General features: G+C 38.1%; 1 protein-coding gene and 1 long non-coding RNA gene across 2 annotated transcripts in view; one reads left to right on the top strand and one right to left on the bottom strand.

Moving 5' to 3' along the window:
• The first annotated feature begins 430 nt into the window (after positions 1–430).
• Positions 431–1209, top strand: LOC142827038 (uncharacterized). The gene is made up of 3 exons (XR_012901407.1): positions 431–624; positions 843–934; positions 1146–1209. It is a non-coding gene; the product is annotated as an uncharacterized LOC142827038 (long non-coding RNA).
• Positions 1210–2193: 984 nt separating this feature from the next.
• The window catches only part of NMS (neuromedin S), a 34814-nt gene continuing 25839 nt past the window's right edge, over positions 2194–11168 (bottom strand). Inside the window, exons 5-13 of the mRNA XM_075917050.1 lie at positions 11087–11134; positions 10559–10618; positions 10439–10465; positions 10294–10347; positions 8182–8256; positions 7156–7191; positions 6716–6757; positions 5376–5425; positions 2194–3211 (exon numbers count right to left, since the gene is read on the bottom strand). Coding sequence (XP_075773165.1) covers positions 5387–5425; positions 6716–6757; positions 7156–7191; positions 8182–8256; positions 10294–10347; positions 10439–10465; positions 10559–10618; positions 11087–11134 — 381 coding nt within the window. The 3' untranslated portion in view covers positions 2194–3211; positions 5376–5386. The remainder of the gene's footprint in view (positions 3212–5375; positions 5426–6715; positions 6758–7155; positions 7192–8181; positions 8257–10293; positions 10348–10438; positions 10466–10558; positions 10619–11086; positions 11135–11168) is intronic.

Here is an 11168-nt window from a genome sequence, read left to right as displayed (position 1 = left end):
GAAGACTAATGTGGTTTATTTATGACTCTGTCAAGGAATAATTAAGCATCTGGCATACATCACTGTCCCCCTCACCCCCATCTGTGAGCTTTGTTTTTGCTTATTTCACATTTTGTTTTTCCCTTTTCTGATCTAGTCCAGTGGAATTAGCACGACCCATTTACTAACTCATCTGAGATCCAATTACTTTGGCTTAGTTGCTACAAAACTTCCTTACTCATGGATTCTGCAGCTCAGGGAGGGATTCAGCTGTACTAAATGTACTTCCTTTTTACTCTTGACTTTCTTCCATCCATTTAAGATATGGGCCTGATTCTGCCTTCACTGAGGTGCTGCAAATTTGGAGCAACTCCCAATGGAAATACACGGTTGTAGCACCAATGGGAGATCACGGTCATGTCGTTGTTTCTCTATGAACATTTCTGCAGAGACCATGACTGTTGCATGTTGGTGTAACAGAACTGCTGCAAATAATATTCAAAGTAAAACCTTCCTTTGTCCTAGGCAAAGGCTGCTGTCTTCCAGAAGAAGGCTGTCAGACTTCTCCTTCCTTTCCAGGGTGCCTGGAAGGAATGACTCTGCAAGATTGAAACACAACTCAGAGCTACCTGGGAACATGCAGAGGTGAGTCTTCCTTCTGCTTTTAAAATTTTCATTCTGACAAGTGACACCTGAGCGTGGCAGCATGCACTTGTCAACAATCAGTCTGATTTAGGGCCTGACGGAATCATTAGGTCCTCTAATCTGATGTCATGCACAATATAGGTCAGAGAGCGTCATCCAATTACTCCTGTATTAAGCCCAATAATTTGAGTTTGGCTAAAGTGTTGGGTTTTTTTCAGAAAAGCAAGGACTGAAGACATGAAGAGATGGGGAAACCACCACTTCCTTTGGTAGTTTGTTCCAATGGTTAATCATCCTCACCATTACAAATGTGAGTCTTATTTTTAATGAGGCTTCAATTTCTAGATGTTTGTTCTTGTCATATCTTTCTCTGCTCTATTAAAAAGCTTTCTGTTACCTGAAAGTTTCTCCCCATGAAAGTACTTATATGCTATGATCAAAACTGTTCCTGTATTTTAATATTATGTATCCAATTAATTTAGTTTTGTTTAGTCCCTCTGAATTCTAGTTCTATTTTCCAGGGGACAAATGCCACAGGCTGCTGGCCAGACAAAAAACAAAACAAAAAGAAAACAAAAACAAAAACTCATGACTTCAGCAGACCATTCAGATGTTCTGAGAATGACCCTTTGTATCATTGTTCTGCCATTGCAACAATCTTATCTGAAGCATATCATGTAAAGTGTCTATGAAAATGTTACATTTTCTCCAGAATGATTATTCTGGTTATTCCTGTATTATCACTGCGTCAGAAGTTATGAATACTGGCTATGTATCTGTATCTCAAATGTAGATGTTACCTCAGGAACAAGGTAGTTTACAGCTCATCTTGCCAGCCCGTTGTGAATGGGCTATTCATGCTTAATGGGTCATTAAGAAGAATCAACTCTCTAGGTAGCTCTTCCTTTGGACCCTGCAGTAAGAATATGGGAAGTGGCTGCCCCTGTTTGTCATCAAAGAATGTGAGGACATGTAATATACTCATGTGACCCTGGACTCCATCTTAGGCCAATAACTTTCCAGAGTTAATAAATTTCCTGGCACATGGCAGAGGATAGAAAAGGCCTCTGAGAGAGCTCCATTTTGTCTCTTTCCTGCCCTGATTCTCTGGACTATGGATTTACAACTAAAAGGAGGAATTTGAACTATGACCTGAGGACCTTCCAATATTTTGGATGGTACCAGAAAGACTTTATATGCCTGCAGTCTATTTCATCACTGACACACCTGAAATAAGAACTTTTCAATTTATTTGTATGTATATGATATATTAGCCATGTATAACTCTCTTCTTGCATGAAACAAAAAACAGGACTATGTAGACTTTAAAGACTAAGAAGATGATTTATTAGGTGATGAGCTTTCGTGGGCCAGACCCACTTCCTCAGATCAAAGTGGGTCTGGCCCACGAAAGCTCATCACCTAATAAACCATCTTGTTAGTCTTTAAAGTGCTACATAGTCCTGTTTTTTGTTTCAGCTACACCACACTAACATGGCTTCATTTCTCTCTCTCTTCTTTCATGTTGTTGTTATTATTAAACCTTTAGATTTTAATTACTACATGATTGGCATCAATGTGATTATTGGGTAATATCTGGCTATACAACCCCCACATTATACAGTGACCTGGCTATGTGGCTGATCTCTTGGGATTAGAAGGACCCTGTATTTGTTTTCAGAAACTGCTTATCATAGAGACCAGTGTCTGGGTGGTGAGAAAAGGACTAGGATGCCTAAGAGGACAGTATCTCTGATTTCTTGTTAACTGAGACAGAAGTTTACTCTTGTTACTAGCTTAGTATAATCTAATGATCAAATAACCACCAGTTTGGGGTGAGTCTGCCCCATTTCTCAGCTGTTTGTCCTGAATCTGGTATTCTCAGCTGTGACCCACTGAGGCACAGTGACAAGCACATCTCAGAATTTGGCTTCTTATTTATTCTTTATGTTGCCTACTAGGGGAAGGGTGGAAAAGGTAGACCAGAGTTACCACTTTTGGCAAATTGTTTGGTCAGATAGAGTCAGTTAGTAACAATTGTCATAAATCAGTGTCACTCAAAGTAGCTGATTTGAACCAATCGGTCTTCATGATTCAGCCTTTTGTTCTTATTTTGCAGAAGATAATTCAGTCATGAAAATGATGTCCTGTTGTGCTGTTTGGGGTAGAGCAATGTGTACTCAAACTCTAAGTAAAAACACACTGCATTGTCATACAAAGGGCATGTCGATCATGTATAATCCTAACAGAAGTCATGCTATATAAAAAAAAAGATAGAGATAACATTTTGAGAATGGTTCTTCGTCATATTACCTTAATAGATGTTATTGGTTTCCTGTAAATAAAGAACTCTGCTTTGGAGCCAGACAAAGGAATGTAACAATAAAGAGTGACCACAAGTGTGCATGGGTAACTTTACAATGAAAAAATTAAAGAAGTACAAAGTAATTAATACTGTAATTTATTACGGGACAGTATATTCTAGTCAAATTAGTCACTTAAAACAATAGACAAATAGTCCAGTGGGATTTTTTCTTTGTATAAATCATCTTCAAGTCAACCCATGAACTTCACATTACATGGAATTCTGAAAGAAATTAGCAGATGTTAGGACTATACTTTGTGTTGAGCTTTGTAATTGATGTAATGTAAAAATTCAGTCCTGTGTGTCAGTTCCATCCCAAAACTAATGGTACAAAATGTTAGCCTCTGCAAATAGTAGTGGATGAATCTCAAAAGGTTTGAATAACTATCCAAAGTCCACAATGATTATCTGAACTTATGAGGTCTTTCACCCATACTATAAATCTTTCCTCCCTACATTTTTTCCCTTCATCACCAAGGTCTACCTCCCTCTAAGAGGCCTTCTTCTTGAAGACTGGGGAGCACAGTGTTTATCTTGCAGTCCATTCAGCTGAGCCTTTAGAAGACTCAGTGAGTAAAACTCAGGCACAACAATAAGTCACACTTTAGTTGATACAATAACATGGGAATGGGACTTATTTGTTGCCACAGACCTTCTGTTGGCCATGGTGGAGGGTGAATTACATTCAAAGTGTTTAAGAACATGTTTAAGCTAACCACAGTTAGAAATATGTTGCCAAAAAGTTCATTCCATATCTCTCCATTCATCAGCTACTGGATCCGTGGCTTGTTTCTTTCTTAAACGTTTAATACCAAAAGTATATTTTGTAGATTTTTTTTCGCTGTCATTCTAGTCACCATCCTCTCCTTCAACCAGCATTACCAGTTGCAGTGAAAACAGATGTCACAAACAGAAAATAGTGACCTCTTTTTTTGAAAAGTTCAGAAAGGTTGAGAGAGGATGGGGATGGTAGAAAGAGTATGAGGTTTCCTTTATAGATTAATATATACTTAACTTACCATTAAAATGTAAATGACTTTAACACAACTATCAAGAAGCGCACACACTGAAGCTGAGCCATCATGTGCTATTATAGCCCATTGTCTTACTTCACCCAGGATATGTCTACATTACCACCCTAATTCGAACTAGGGCGGTTAATGTAGGCAACCAAAGTTGCAAATGAAGCCCGGGATTTAAATATCCCGGGCTTCATTTGCATCTTGCCGGGCGCCGCCATTTTTAAAGCCCCGGTAGTTCGGACTCCGTGCCCGCGGCTACACGCGGCACGGAGTAGGTAGTTCGGATTAGGCTCTCTACTCCGAACTACCGTTACTCCTCATGGAATGAGGTGTACCAGTAGTTTGGATTAGAAAGCCTAATCCGAACTACCTACTCCGTGCCGCATGTAGCCGCGGGCACGGAGTCCGAACTACCGGGGCTTTAAAAATGGCGGCGCTGGCAAGATGCAAATGAAGCCCGGGATATTTAAATCCCGGGCTTCATTTGCAACTTCGGTTGCCTACATTAACCGCCCTAGTTCGAATTAGGGTGGTAGTGTAGACATACCCCCACCCATCTACCTTCTGTTGTTTGTTGTTAGTCATCTAAAATTAGGTCCCAATCCTGATGTCAGTGAGATTCCATCAGAGTGCAAGGATCAGCATTAGTGGGTTCTGATCTAGGTTCAGGTGGCTTTTGATTGCAAGCATTACAGGGCAGAAATCTTGTCTTAGTATTTTTCTCTGTGGAGCACTTCACATGCTTTAGGGTACATCTACATTGAAACACTAGTTTGGGATACTGGGTACCCCAAAATAGCTATCCCGCATCTTCACAGCAAGCCCATTATTTTGGGCTTGCTATTCCAATGTGCCTGTAAACCTCATTCTACAAGGCTTAAGGGGAGTTTGGGAATAGCGCTTTATTTTGAAATTTTGCGCTGTGTAGACTGCACCAAATGACAAAATAAGGTATTTCAAAATAGCATTGAAATAAGATATGCAATTTGCATAGCTCAAATTGCATATTTTATTTCAAGTTACAGTGCAGTGTAGACGCATCCTTTGAGTGCTGTGTAAATAATAGTATTTCTAAGTTTGGAACAGGGAAATAGCAAAAAATTGTTATGCTTGTATTACCACTTTGAAAGAGCATAAAAGTTCTTAATGCTCACACTTCATAAAATACATTAACTTCATTAGCTTGTTGATAGTGCACACAACACCCCTGATCTTTCAAGTGGCTCTGTGCAGACAGATTCCTCTCCCTATGCAGAGCAACTAGCAGTGAGAGGGATTACATGTGCAAGAAATTATTTCTCAATAACACCTTCCGTCTCAAAGATTATTTATTAAGAAAATAGAATGAAGCCTTTTAAAATCACCTTTCAGAGTCCTATTCACCACCATCTTCAATAGTTCTTCCATTTCTAGGCTGAAAATGTAATTAAATAATATTGAGGTACAGAGATCAGACAAGCAAACACTGCAGAAAATGGTACGTTTAGGAAAAATCATAAAATTATATGCCAAATTTACCACAAGTGGATAACCGGTATGGAGTGGAAATAGGACTTATGTATGGAGTATGCAACCTAGGGTCTGTTCATTCAATCTCTGGACCGACAGCTGACAGATCTGACTTATTTTTCATTCGGCACCTTAGCTCCAATTCAACAAAATACAAAGCCCTCTGACTAACTCTAAGCACATGAGTCATTCCACTGAAATCACTTGGATGACAGACATGTTTAAAAGTTAGGCACATGTTTAAGTATCCTCCTAACTCAGGGCCCTGCTTACCTGTCAGGGCCTATTTTTACTTGATTCCTCTTCCTCTGTTGGTGGGGAGCATGTGAAAATAATTTTGCCCATGTCCACATAGTGCATCACTGGCTGAATTTGGGTTAGAACAGTGTCTGCAGCATTCTTACTTTGGGCAATGATCCAACAGTCACAGTGAGGGGGGAAATAAACCACAGATGATTTTTCATACGTTCCATTTTTTTTTTGGCTGTATTCACTGAATGTGATTATCAGATCATTTGGTTAGTGCAGTACTAATATTTATGTAAAAGAAAATAAACCTTTTCCACCACAACTCCTCTCTCGAAGGCTACGTCTACACTATGAGTTTTCTTGGCAAAAAATATGCAAATGAGTGACTCATTTGCATGAGTCGTAATCTCATTTGCATATTTTCAGCTGCTCTGTTTTTGCGCTGGGGTTTTTGTGCGAAAACAAGCAGTGTGGATGTTTTCTTTTTGTGCAAAACTCCCTTTTTCCACAAGGAGGTATACCGATGCACATAAACCCCAGCACAAAAACGGATCAGCTGAAAATATGCAAATGAGATCATGACTCATGCAAATGAGTCCCTCATTTGCATATTTTCGTCCAAGAAAACTAATAGTGTAGACATAGCCTAAGTGGAACATTTCAAGAGGTAATATTTTAAGGGTCATCCTTGTACAACAAAGTTTTAATCCATTACTGAACAGGACTTCACAGTTTTTACACCTTTTATTCTAACAAAGCACAACATTAACTCCCTAAGCTTGTCAAGCAATGACTTTAGACTGCAGCATCTACAGAATACCAGGAACATTTTTTAGCTGCAAATAGTTTAATATTTTTAGATATAAATAGCTTTATGTTGTTTTCTATGCCAATGTGAAATTGCTTATAATTCAGAACTGTATAAAGAAAAAGACAAATCAGATACCCTGAAAAGAAAAAAAGGCCGTCCCATGGTACCAGCACTGTCCTGTAAAATAAGACACACAACCATTAACAAAATATATTTCAATTATAGTATGGATATATTGACAAGTCTTTGTGTCATTGTCAGAGTTGTTGTCGTCAATAATTCAAGGAGCCTTTCAAGCAGTATGCAAATAACTAGATGCTGATCGTTCCCAATGCCCATTCACCTGAACTACTGATTAAACATTAATACCCAGTAGGCATTGTCAAGAACTATCCATTTCGTTGGCTGGAAATATATTAGAATACCACAATTAAATATGATGTTACATGGACTTTAGAAAATGTCTTGTAGGCTGCTTTAGTAGTGGTTGATTATCTCTTGGAAGCAGCAGGTGAGCTAGTTCAGAATAACTGTGGTCTCAGATTTTTATTTTAGTCTAAATTAAATTAACATACCTTCTTTGTAAACTCTGCAGCAGCAATTTGTGATTCCTGTAAGGTGATAGCACATATCAGTTTCAACATATCCATCTGTTCATGAGGTGTTCATTTCCTTGGTTTTGCATATTAATCTTCTAGTACTGGTTTTAAGTACATTGCTCCAATCCATTTTTGGAAGTGAGAATGTTAAACACAAATCAGATTGTTACAGAGAATCTAGCAGGAAATCAAAATTTGCTGTCTGTGTAGTAAGTATCTCTTTAACCGATTTCAATGTAAAATATATTGTTGTCACTGAAATGCAAATTAAACACTCATGCTCTTGAGAATCATGCAATGCTTGAACTGAAAGGAGTATAAGGAACAATATTCACCAGGTTTCAGAATAATATTGACTTCTGTGATCTTGTTGAAATGTGGTTGGTTCCCCATCTTTAAGATTTCCACTGATATTTTAAATCCAATCTGGGTTGCTGCTTCTAAACCCAGCCCATGCTGTGACCACACTTGCATCACTGAAGTCACTGCAAGTTCTGCCGTTCAAGATCAAGCCTTGTGTCAATAAAGCCTCTGATCTTTCAATCTGATCTGCAAGGACAACCCTTTTACAGCCCCGCTGACTTTGACTGGACTTTAAATGGTCCTTAAATGAAAAAGGCTCGTTTAGTAATATCAGGAGAGATCAGTGGCAGCAATAGCTACACCAGGGATTGGATTTAGCTATCAGGGATATGTTTTAAATATGTACGTAAAATGGAAGATGAAAGTAAAGATATAAAAATAAAGAAGATGGAGAGGGGCCAGAAAATGGGGAACTGACAGTAAAGGGGGGGGGAAGAAGAGTAAAGTTTGAAAAGGGAAGGGAAGGAACTTAAATTTTAAAATGAAAGCATAGAGAAGGAAAGAGGAGAGCCCAGACAGAATATAAAGCAAGAGGACTTCCCTTTGCTAGATGCTCATGGTTCCAATATGGAGACAATGATTTATAAAACAACTGAAATTTTAGTTCCATAAAATACGATGGAAGAAACAAATGCATACTGGATCAAGGAATCTTTTCATTCTTCTCTCAGAGAGCTTTGAAGCAAGGCGCATTAAAGGATGCACAGGGGAAGACTACAACAAAGAGATATCATGAACACTAGTTTTGTACTAAGATGATCAATTAGACACAAAACATTCAAACATAGTCACTGACTAAAAATTGTTGATAGTCTGGCACTTCAGAAACCGACATTTACAATACATATTAATTTATTTTAATGCAGAATCATTGCAAAACCCAAGCTCTGTAATGATCATAGATTGAAAATTTCAAAGTAGTCTAGTTGAGATAAAGACCTAAATTCAATGAGATTTGGGTGCTTACTGCTCCAGGCTCCTTTGAAAACCCCAGATGTAAAGCTTATACAAAGATTGGAGGAAGAAATTAAATTCTCTAGCCAGTTCTTTAAGTAACTTGAAGAATTGTTGCACACTTTGGGAGAAATCTTGGGCATTCTGCTATTGACATCAGTGGGGCAAAGATGTCATAGCCCGTTTTAAAATGTAATCTTAATGTTTTAAGCAAATTCTAATCCACACGTCCCACAAATGTATAAGGCCATCTAAGAGGAGGATCTACTCAATAAGAATTTTTTTTTATGTTAAGGTTGAATTTAGCCCAGAGTTCCCAAGGTATTGGGGAAAATTCAAGTGGGCCAGAGATAGGGAGATTCATGTCAAAATAGGCATGTGAAGCTGGATAAAAGGTGTAATTTTTAGCTGATTGTGGTGGAAAACCTGCAATCAGCATTTTGTGGGTTTGTGGTTTAGCTAACGTATTAAATATATTCACAGCCAAGATCTAGAAGACATTTGCTTGGTTTTTATTTTGTATTTTTTGGGGGTGAGGCTGTATATTAGAACTCAATGTAAATATTTTAATGCTTTTTATTCAATTTTTTAAAATGCATTCAGAATTAGAAACTAAAGAAACTGACAAAGTATAGAAAAGCTAGAAAAGCACCTTTTAAAAATCCTTCCTGTAATTATTTTAAAGTCATTGTACATGACCTGAATAAACTGATTGTTTGAAACTTTAGAATCACGGTACATTATCGTTTTCAGACTAAAGCCATTCAGATATAAAGGGGGGTTCAAAGAGTTCTGTAATTTTGGTGGGTAAAGCTCTTGAAAGCTAGCATTAACTAAAAAGGTACAATAGGAAAAAATGGCTTTGGGGCAAGGATGCCATTTCGGGAGGGAGGGAGGGAGAGAAGGGCAGCAGCCGTGCACTCCGGAACATGGCTTGCTTTTCATTTCATTCCCCAGACACTAAGGCTATGTCTACACTGGTGCAATCTTGCACCAGAGCTATGCAAATGAGGTTAAGCATGGAATATCTCCGAGCTTCATTTGCATATATAATGAACCACCATTTTTGCGGAAGAGGCTCTTGCGCCAGAAGGAGCTGTCTACACTGCCGCTTCTTGTGCAAGAAAAACCCTCTTGCACAATGCCATTATTCCTGAAAATAATCAGCGTAGCGGCATTGCGCAAGAGGGTTTTTCTTGCACAAGAAGGGGCAGTGTAGACAGCTCCTTCTGGCGCAAGAGCCTCTTCCGCAAAAATGGCGGCTCATTATAGATGCAAATGAGGCTCGGCAATATTCCACACTTAGCCTCATTTGCACAGCTCTGGCGCAAGATCACTCCAGTGTAGACATAGCCTAAGAGAGTGAGGGGAAAGTACTTGCATTCCATGGTTGCCTCTCACACATGGTTGGTAAAAGGAGCTCACCAGCAAGGTGTGAGAGGCATGCATGCAATACAAGTATTTCCCCCTCATTCCCTTAATGTCCAGGGAATGGGATGAAAAGCAAGCCGTGGCCCGAAGGGCACTGTTGTTGCCCACACCCACCCACCAATATTCTACCATTGCTTTGGGGCCCTCCTGGCTGGCTGTATTCAACATGAGCTAAGAGCCTCAATATCTCACAGGCTTAAGCCTTTATAGATGATTAAGCAAGGTACTTAAGCACTGAAATCAATGAGTCTACTCACTTGCTGAAAGTTAGGCATATGCTTAAGTACACTGCTGAATCAGACTTAGTAAACATCTTGCTCACATACTTATTCTACGCAAAAGTGATGATTTTGTTAAAATACTGACCCCAGGTTTAAGTGGATATGCTGGTTCTTGAACTCTTGAGTAGTGAAATAAAAACTGCATAAAAAGAGCAATTTTAGAATATAATCTTATCAAATCTAAGAGCTGAAATTATATGCATATATTACTAAGATGAAGAAATACTTACTCTTTTATACATGTCCTCATTGTTTTCCTAGTAAAGATAATGATGATAGTCAAACTCTATTAGGTTAGACAAAATATTGAGAAAGATTTTCTTCAAGGAAAGAAAATCATTAGACCTTACCTCATCTATCTGCATGTCATTAAAAATAGCATTACAAAGATCCATTACTTTACCGGAGATCTAAAAGATAAATAGATTTTTTTAAAACATAGATCCATTTTATAGTATATTTTGTACATAATTTTTATGGTAAGAAGCCTGATTTTCATTTCACAAATTTAAATCAAGAATAATTCTACTGAAGCCAAAGGCATTATACCAGAGTGGAGCTTAGTGGAGCTACCAGATATAAAATATTATGTAATTTTTATATCTGGGAAAAGTTGATAGCAAATGAATTAGGTCAGTATACTCATATGCTACATACAAAACAAATTCTTAGCATCATTTAGTGAAATTAGATTGATGGGAAAATAGAACATAAGTCAGCAGAACCACTTGCATCATTCCAGCTAAGTATTCAACAGCATTGAAGAGATGGAGCAGGCATTTACATTGATCATTTCAGATGCTAATTATAATTGTTATGGAATAGTCAATGTATCTGGAAGAGTAGAGTCAGTTCAATAAATTATAAAGTCAGTTTACCTTCGGTTGATTAGATAGCTCTGTCCACTGACTGAAACACATTGCTAGCTTAAAAATAAAGAAGAGACATTAAGGTAAGTTA

This window comes from Pelodiscus sinensis, chromosome 1 (assembly GCF_049634645.1).
Source record: "Pelodiscus sinensis isolate JC-2024 chromosome 1, ASM4963464v1, whole genome shotgun sequence".
Lineage (NCBI taxonomy): Eukaryota > Metazoa > Chordata > Testudines > Trionychidae > Pelodiscus > Pelodiscus sinensis.
Note: the sequence above shows the minus strand (reverse complement) of the source record. Positions and strands in the feature narration are given on the sequence as shown.